This window comes from Cupressus sempervirens, chromosome 7 (assembly GCF_028749045.1).
Source record: "Cupressus sempervirens isolate cs-2001-9-10 chromosome 7, ASM2874904v1, whole genome shotgun sequence".
NCBI classification, from domain to species: Eukaryota; Viridiplantae; Streptophyta; class Pinopsida; order Cupressales; family Cupressaceae; genus Cupressus; species Cupressus sempervirens.
In genome coordinates, this window is record NC_143124.1 from 279,569,371 (window position 1) to 279,579,522 (window position 10,152).

The window sequence follows — 10,152 nt, forward strand, 5'->3', positions numbered from 1 at the left end:
CAAATGTTTGAATGTGGTGACAATAAAAGACCCATTCCCCATTCCATTTACTGATAGCATTTTGGAGGAGGTAACCAGCCATGAGATGTATTCTTTCATGGACAGATTTTGAGGATACAATCAGATTAGCATTGCCAAGGAAATAGGCTTAAAACTACATTTGTGGTTGAAGACGGGGTATATGCCTATAATAGGATGCCCTTTGGACTATGCAATGCACCAGCCACGTTCCAGAGGATCATACTAAATATCTTCAATGGCATGTTTGTGGGGAATTTCAAAGCATTCTTAGATGATTGGTCAGTTTACAGTGGGTAGGAGCAACACCTCAAAATTCTTGGAGAATTCATAGAGAAATGTCGAAGAGCAAGACTAGCCCTCAATCCAAAAAAATGTAGGTTCATGGTTTCACACGGGAGACTTATTGGGCATATTGTGTGCAAAGAAGGATTGAAGACAGATCTTGATAAGATCAAGCTGATTTTGGAAATGGAAGCACCGTCCAATGTAATAGGTATCAAATCATTCCTCGGTCATGTAGGATACTATAGAAGGTTTATAAAAGGATTTGCCAAAGTATCAATGCCACTGGAGAAATTAACCAGGAAAGGAGAGTGGTTTGGGTATAAGAGCAGGAAGATGCCTTCCAAGAACTAAAGAAAAGATTAGTCAGGGCCCCTATCCTCATATATCTTGACTGGGACAAAGAATACCGTGTCCATGTGGACGCCTCCAATTATGCAATAGGTGCCACCTTGGCAAAAAACAGGGAAGGAAGGGCTGGATCATCTTGTATATTTTGCAAGCAAGCTTCTATCTAAAGCAGAGCGTAACTATAGTACCATGGAGCGAGAAGCATTAGGTGTGGTGTATGTGGTACAAAAATTCAGACATTACTTACTAGCTACACCCTCCACATTTTTTGTTGACCACCAAGCACTAATGTACTTTGTAAACAAACTGGTGATCCAAGGGAGAGTAAGTAGATGGCTAATTCTACTATGAGAATTTACATTTAAAATTATAGTGCGGCCGAGAAAATTTCATGTTATTGCTGATCAATTGTCAAGGATCAAGTTAGGAGAAGCCTAAAGTAGTGAGGTGTGAGGATTTTCCAGATGTACATTAATTTTAGATTGCAATGTTACCTCAATGGTACGAAAAAATTGGACAATACTTATCAACAACAACCTTTCCAAAAGAAATGCCTATAGTGGAAAGGAGAAAAATTGCCTTAAAAAGTAGCACATTCCAGCTAATTGAAGGGTTATTGTACAAAATGGGACTGGAAGGAATACTGAGGAGATGTGTGTTGGAGGAAGAAATTTTAGGTGTTCTAAACGAATCCCATGAAGGACTAGCGAGAGGTCACATGGGACCAGATACTATGGTGAGGAAGGTACTCTTGGCAAGACTATGGTGGCCAACATTGTTTGCAGATGCAAGGGAATGGGTATTGAGTTGTGACATTTGTCAGAGAGTAGGAAAACCACTTAAAAGAGACTTCATGCCACTATTTCCGTCCAAACCACAAGAATTATTTGAGCGGTGGGGACTAGACTTTGTAGAACCCTTACTAGTAAGCAAAAGTCATTGGTGTAATTACAGTGGTGACAACATAGTACTTAATGAAATGGAATGAAGTACGGGCCCTTCCAGACAACACGGCTCTCAGCATGGCCAGATTATTGTATGAACAAAGGGTCATGAGATTTAGGATTCCACTCCAATTGACAAGTGACAGAGGAGTACATTTTGTGAATCATACGATCAGGAGGATGACGAGTATAAAATTTTTCATTTTTTTCGAGTCATTATCCAAGAGCAAATGGCCAAGCAGAGGCCACGAACAAAGTAATAGTGGCAATCCTATATAAAACTTGTGGAGTAGAAGGGTAGGACTTGGGAAGAACGAATCCCGACAGTGGTCTGGGCATACAGGACTATGTATAAAGCCACTATTAGACACACTCCCTTCTATCTTATGTACGGATAGGAGGCCATGGTGCCGATGGAACATATAGTACCAAGCTTACGGGTGGTAATCCAAAAAAGATTGGGTGATGAGGTCAGCCTCAAGGAAAGACTATGTACTTTACTCAAACTGGATGAAAAGAGGATATTTGCTGAATGGAGTACATGGGTGGCCCAACAAAGGCGAAAATTTTGGCATGACAAGCATTTGAAGAAAATGAATTTAAAAAAAGTGTAACTGGTACTAAGGTATAATGGGAAAAATGAAATAAAGCCAGGAAAATTTAAAGTTTGATGGCTAGGACCATTTAGAATATTAGAAATAAAAGAGAATGGAGCAATAAAGTTATCTAATTTGGATAATAAACCTATCAGAGACCTAGTAAATGGGTCCAACTTAAAAGCATATGAGAAAAGAAATGAATTGGTGAGGAGCTATTTTATAAGTATGGAAGAAAGACAAGTACAAAAAGCAAGAAGTGAAAGTGACCAAGGAGAAAAAATTAAACAAAGTTCTTATAAAGAGATGGAGTCACAAAACATTACTGTACTTGACAGAGAAGTAGAGGAAGAAGTAGTTGAGAGAGCAGCTGTATGGACATTTGTACAACGAGAGCAAAAGGGGGCTGTACAAGAATATTTCAGAGTACGGAAGGTGTCCGTAGGGTAGACATCTGTACGACAGGCATAGTCTGCATGTGGTAACTTTGTACGGAAGTTACAAGCATTTGTGCACGTACATAAGGAATCCCTACGGGAGGAAGAAAAGGTGCACGTACGTGAGGAATCTGTATGGGAGGAAGGAAAGGTACATGAGGAATCCGTACGGGAGGCAAAAAAGGCTGTGCGACAGGCATTTGTAGCCGTACGATGGACATAGACATCCATACAAGTACAGGAGGAGTCCGTACGAGAGGCAGAGAAAGGAGGAGAGAAGGCAGCCATACGTAGTGAATCCATAGAAGCAGCCATATCGAATTTTGTACTAGGGAGGTTATCCGTACATATACGACATGGGACATTAATAGTGGAGGCACTTCTCATCTTCGAGACAGGAAGAAACTCTAGGTCGTACGGTGGCAATCTATATGCACGGACTTTAGTGCTACACGTGGAAGTTGGTTACAAGCAATCACATCAGAGGAAAGGGTGGTATAGGTGGCATATACAAATAGTTAAAGAAATCTTGGAATTGACGCCTCAACACACCATGGTGAAATTAAGCATAGGAAATCCAAGCAGAGGAAACATTATTGACTCTAGAAAGAAGAAACTGGTGGCATTGAAATTGAAAAATGAGATAAGGAAAATGACAAAAAGCAAAGGGAAAATGGCACAGAAAATCACAATCACAACTGAGAATATTATGTTTGAAAGTATGATGGGAAGCGAGTGCAGGGCTTGGTGGGAGAAAGTAGAAGCGGATCATCCCTTGAAGAAACCTCTATGACAGTAGAAGACAAGAAGAAATGGTTGAAACTAATGTGCTGGAAAGATCTTACAAGTTTGGAATGGGAAGGAATTTTGAAGAACAGTAGGGGTCTGAAGAAAATCTTCATTGCAAATGATGAATGACGATGTGTTGTAGATTTGGTTAAAAGCAAGCTCATTGCGGGCAGCCACACTTTCGACATTGCCCTTTGGATGTTGCTTGTAGTGGATGGACTGTATAAAGGATAGGCATATAATTGGGCTAAATTTCTTTCTGATAGACTTTGAGAATTCATGGAGTTGAAACACAAAGCCTTTTACATGCCTCATCATACTGTGGCTTTATTCTTAGAAGCAGTTCGCACTCAGGTGAGCAGTGAGCATCGAGGGACATTGGTACTAGCTAATAGAGTAGAACCCTACAAGCCGGCTATGACATACTGGCTCCACCTAGATACCATGGGTGTAGGATCTCACAATGGAGGTGAACCAAAGAAAAAGAAACCGAAACAAACAGAGGTGATCGAAGATGAAGAGGATGAAGGGAGTTCAGAAGAGGAGGGCAGCGATACGGATTCATCTTCCTCGGACTCATAGGAGGCAGAAATCCGCCTAAGTCACCTACAGGGGACTCCATGAGAAGTTACTTTTTTACCACCTGTGGGGCCACTCCCAACGGGAATATCATAATTCCCAGAGATTTACCCTAACATGACTGGTGATCCGAAAGGAATTATTACAACAGATATTTCTGAACCAAATCAAGGAGCAGGCGATACGCAACAAATTTCGACATGGGGGGCTTCGAGAATATCACTTCCGAGGTTGGCCCCACTTATCTATCTGAAACAACACTCCCATACTAAGGTAATTGACTTAAGATGCCAGCCAAAGTATGCCCATAAAGTGAGGTTACAAACACCTCTTGGCCTAAAAATAGTCCATCCGGTTGCTCTTGTGGTACAACCAATAGGAGGAGAGGATAAACAAAATGGGGAAATTCACACTTAGGAAAGTATAATGACTATGACTGGGCCAGATGTGGCCAGGGCAGATACAGTCCTGAAGGAGGCTGTTAGGTTACTCGAGGAAGAAGGCATGGTGTCTTCCCCTCTAGGGGCAGCTACTGAGGAACAGGTCGAGATACAAAGTGAGTGTGGGGAACCTCCGGACACGGCCTCTTTTGTAGCCAAGGAAAAATTGTTCCTCACTGAGCTACATGCCATGGAGCAATCTACCAGGGAGCTCGTGCAGCAAGCTAGGGCTCAGAATCTGGAAGCTATCATAACAGCAATAGAGGTGTTGGCTGCGTTTATGTAGACTGATTCCATACAAGTTGGGGACTTTTAGAATAGGGTGGATATTCAGAGGAGGACATGGCTACTACATGGATAGGCAGTTTTATCATTTCCAGTGGATAGGAACAATTGCCTCTCATGGTAGCCCTTGCAGCTACGGAAGTTGCCTTTCGGGGAACCTTCTTGAAACTTCAACAAGAAAAAGGCCTAGCTAAAGCATGGGGGCTGGAAAAGAAGAATCTTCAACATCAATGGGCAGTCGAGGAAGTCGCCATGTAGGAAGCTTGGAAGATAGAGAAAGCTGAAGTGGAGAGCAAGGTCGCCACCACCGAAGCCAAGAAGATGGACGCTTTACGGGTATTGCAAGGTGTTCGGACAAAGCAGAAGACAGCTGAACGAGACCTGCAACGGCTAAGGGGAGCTCTGAGCACAGGTATGTCATCCCATCCCTCTTCTTGATGTCAAAGTTCTTTTTGTTGTTTTCATGTTCAGTTTTTTGGGGGGATAGATGTAGTCGGAATAAAATAACTATTGTGATGTGTTCTTATTAGAATTAGTTGGGTTGGGTAGGTAGGAGGTGAGGGAATTTGTCGGTTGGTTTCCAACCAACCGACCTTTCTATAAGTACTTGGATTATTGTCATTTTACTTATGTTGATTTTGGTATTAATAAAGAAATCATTTCCTCGCCTATTGGTATTGTGGTATGAATGGTATATTCTGTGTTTTACTTCATATGTATTGCAATTGGGTTATTCTATATGGTTAGCATAGTATATCTCTATGAACTTGAGTTATATTTCCACTCTACAAATGTATTTACACACACACACACATATATGTACATATATAAATATAATGTCATTATGCTATTGAATTCTATCTATATTTGTACCTACATATATACATATATCTATATGCGTGTGTGATTTTTTAGAGTATGCATAACTATCATTATATATATGTAAAATTCATAATGTTGATCACTTCCAGTCTCAAAATAAGTGAGGAAATAGTTCTTTTCATGATATTAAATGTTTAATATTCTCTTTGCCCTTTTTTTTCAAAAGTTGACCAAATAGCTCATGACTTGTCCAAGGTATACTCCGTTGCCTATCGATAAATCCTCCATCAAGATAGTTAAAATCCATACCCGAGGGTCTAACGATGGACTAAACTTGGCACTCCATTCCTTGATTCCCGTTTAGCAATACTTTTCCCCCTTCGTCTACTCTTGCAACCAAAAATGCATATTACACAATAAGAACATGTTCCTCCATTTAAATTAAGATATCAAAAAAACAAAATAACCGATAACTGCCACAACGGCTAACCACCATGAACCTTTATCTTAAAATATATGCATTCATTTTTAGTTGAAATAACAGTTATTAACTAACAAGTTATTTATACATGAATCAAATTGGTTAATCATAACTTCCATTTCACAAGATCATGATATCCAAGAGTTTCTAACTAACCATTACAATGGCTATAATATTATTTTTAAAAGATCAAAAATTTGGGATGTAAAATGTTGCAACGAGTTTTAATGGTTGCTATCTTTATAGAAGACTTAGGAGTGTCTTTGCCAGTCAAATGCATCACTGCTACTCTTGATGAGAAAGTTTGAATAAGTTATGGTATGTTGAAGGTTAATAAGGAAACTGCTAGAATAGTTATTGACATGCAATAGGCGATTTGATTGTTTTATCAAATCTATGAAGAGTTAAGTGGATTCGTCACAGGAGTAAGGAAAACATGGCTTGTAGATGTTGTGGTTACTATCGAAAATCATTTGGATGATCCTTGACTAGGTATTACGAAATTAAACAAAGTTTCTAGATAATCTGTTTGTGTTCTTGAGCTACCGATAGTAGATTGGAGATCGGTGACCGGTAAGGATGAATTAGTGAAATTGGTTGAGCTAGACACAATGTGGTGACACGTCTCAATGATTGTGGGTGATGATTTGGCATTCCAAGGATCAATGCATGCATGTCATGAAGACTCTTGAAGGGTTTGTTTGGTCAAAGTGTGTTTGACTATTATTCATGAATGCGAATGTAAAGTTAATAGTGGGATGATGTGGTTTAGGAAATTCATTGTGTACATCGAGATGTGTGGTTGGATGCATGATATGCGATTGATGCATTTGAAAGTAGAAGGAAAACATATTAGGGCAAGTCTAAGGCGGTGAAATGTTTAAGGTTTCACAAAACATTATATATTTGATGAAGGCGAAAGAATTGAAGTGTTGATCGTGGTGTTGTTGAAGTGTGAAGGTGTGATCAAGCCAAAGGTTAGTGTGGAATGAAGCGGAGTGTTTGTGTGCGCTACATTGGACCTCATTAGGCAAAGGAGGTGTTGTTCACTAGATCATTCTACATGTTGTTCCCTAATAGTTGCAGCAGTAAAATCCCTTAACAGGGTGGATCCTAACAGGTCCTTTATTGTAAATCCTTTACCAAGGTGGCACTTTAGTTAGTGTTCTAAGTCCTCTAACAAAGCTACTCTTGATAGGGTAAAGCTCCTAACATGGCTAGAGGTAAATCCCTTGATTGAGTAGCACTTAATAGCGTCTTTGTGAATTCATAACAAGGTTAAGCTCCTAAAAGGGCATACTTCATAAGGGTGCATAATTTGTGGATACTAATTCCTACCGTGGTTTTCACCCAAGTTGGGTTTCCACAAGACAAAAATATCTGGTTTAAGTGTTGCATTATTTTGTGGATGTGATAGGTGTTAATGTGCTTCTTGACTTTTACGTTCAGAACAAAAATAGAGGAAATATATACTATTATATTTAAATAATATATTTTTCATATATGGTAATTGTTAAAGTATTTTTATGTACTATTTTAATATATAAGTAGTAATGATTAACAAGATATTCGTTTCTTAAAGTGTAGTTGAGGAATGAAACTTAGTCATGCTGCCATTTGTTCTTAATTTTGGGCTAAACTTGGTTGTACCTACTGTAATGAGGGAGACCCCTTAACATTTAATTATCCCCGGATTTCACTCCTCGAGTGAATAAAATAAAATTGTCCAAAAGTAATGGCCTCTTTTAACATGATATATATACCAAAAATAAATATAAAATAATAACATAAAATAAGGGTTGTGACATTGGGATATATCACAACGAAACCACAAAGTCAACTTTATAATTTCCTAAATCATGATGAACATAACATTATTCTTAACATATTTAATATATAGTTGGAATTCATTGCCTAAGATCATTATGCTGATGAGCAGTAGTCTGATCTTTTATTAATTTCGGTCATTACCTCCTTTCAATGATAATCCAAAAACATGAATGTGAGCAGGCTTTTATCTGAGCACTTTACTGTTGGATCTTTCACTAGAAAATATTGTCTCCGACACAGTCTAGATCTTGTGCACCTCACCTTGCCCATTCCTCTTGAAAACCCACGACTTTGGTTGCAAGCTTCTGTGAGACCTGCTTATGGGACTGGGTTATCTGCTGATTTTCACAACATTGTGATTCTGTACTAATTGGTGTATGTGTATTCCAGTGTTGTTCATATCTGTTTGCTTATTCGCTTCAAAGTTAACTGCACATATGTATGTTTGTCTTCTCGTTCTCATATGTACATTTCTGATTGTTGAGTTTTTCCAGTATTCAGAACATGCTAAATTACATCCATGGATATTCTGGCTTTTTTAGTGCTATCATATGATCCTTGTAGTCACTAGTGGTTATAGGTTCTATTGTGCTATCATATGAAGAAAATTAAGAACGTGATTATCTCATCAACCGTTGCGTAGAAAAAGATCAATGTTTTCTTTAAACCTTGTTCTCCTATTTGGTCTACAATTGCATTTTTACATGCAGCTTCAAGATTACACAAAGCCGTCATCTGGAGAAACAGAGATCAAGTTCCAGTTATCAAGAGATACATTGGAGGCAATGTTGAGATCTATGTATTATATAAGAGATCAGTTGTCAAATGCTGTAAGTACACACTTTTGTTTATGCTTCTGTCATTTTTCTTCAAAAAAGAGTAAACAGATCACAGTTGTCTATGTTAAATTCTTTTTCTTGATGTAAAAAATTATAATGTTCTGGTAGGACTGTATTCTCAGCAAGTGTTTTCTGAAAAATGTGAGGCTCTTATTATATCTGCATTGGATCTTTCAGGCAGCAGCCCCAAGTGGACCAGTACTCAAGAAGCCACGTCAGTAGCATTTTATCATCTTGATGGTCTTTCAAAACAAAATCCACTTTGTTGTGCCTAACAAATACCTTATTCAAAGTACCAACCCAACTTGCATTATGAGGTTACAAGAATCAATAGCACATAAGAATTGAGTATAATTTTCTGTGTGAAAAACATCGCCCAAGATATCAGGCTGCAGTACCGGATACCTTGATTGAATGTTTCAAACAGAGCTGATTTGATAGATTCTGCCAATCAAAGCTTTTAGCATCATAATTTTGCATTTACAGAAAGGCATTTCAAAATTTTTAGAGGAATGAAACGAATAAAGCCATAAAGATGAAATTGCATTTTGGGATGCAAAAAGATATAATTGTACATGCATAGCTATATATTGTTCCAAGAGAAGGGCGAGGAAAATGGAAGTCTGATGTTTGTTTGAGAATTGGAAGCCTATGGAGAGTCCATCTCATTACGGTTTACTCCTGGAAAAGTTTATATAATTCTAGTCTGCTGGTTGTTATATACAGAGGCTTTGGAATTAAAATTATTGAGGGACATAAAATTCAAGATAGCAATGATGTATTCAAAATCTTGATGGTCAAGTATCCAGCCTGATGTTCTACCCTATAACTAATGTACAGTAGAGCTTGATAATTGCTAGTGGAATAGAACAAGCATATCTGATTGAGCTTGAATTTGAACTTGAGTTTATGTAGTTTCTAAGTTTGATTTCCCTGTGTACATTTATGAAACGAGATGCTTATATGAATTTTCTAGATGATATTTAGTAGCCCATATGTCTGGTATTCCCAAGCTGATGTCCAAATGTCAGTTATTATGTTGGTTGCATTGTCTAAATGGTTATTATTTGGTTAAAATACTCATTCAAGGGGCCATTATCTTGAGTCAAAAATTAGTAAGCTATAGGCGTGTTTTCAAGTTTTTGAGTTTTGCACTATATTGATGTGTTTGTAATATTTTCCTTTATTGAGTAAAGCTGAAAGAATTACGTTAAAAATACAATGCAGCCCAGAGAAAAGACTGCACAAGACAGGACCAGTGTGAGAACAACATATCATCCGGATGATGGGTTTATAATGTATGCTGGAGGAGCTTTTGAACTTTTTATATTATTGTTGGAATTGAAGGGGGCTCTTAGTTGATAAATGTGCAATAGAAAGTCTATAAGCAATTATATCAGCTTCCTTCCTTAGTTTTCTTGTCAAACTTTCTATATGATGGCAATTGTTGTATTAT

The 10,152-nt window shown here is 38.1% G+C and overlaps 1 protein-coding gene across 2 annotated transcripts in view; it reads left to right on the top strand.

Moving 5' to 3' along the window:
• The window catches only part of LOC149546508 (uncharacterized), a 194,059-nt gene extending 184,369 nt beyond the window's left edge, over positions 1–9,690 (top strand). For both annotated transcript variants that reach the window (XM_089791230.1, XM_089791231.1), the window contains 2 exons: positions 8,568–8,687; positions 8,874–9,690. In XM_089791230.1, coding sequence (XP_089647356.1) covers positions 8,568–8,687; positions 8,874–8,918 — 165 coding nt within the window. In that variant the 3' untranslated portion in view covers positions 8,919–9,690. The remainder of the gene's footprint in view (positions 1–8,567; positions 8,688–8,873) is intronic.
• Positions 9,691–10,152: the final 462 nt, after the last annotated feature.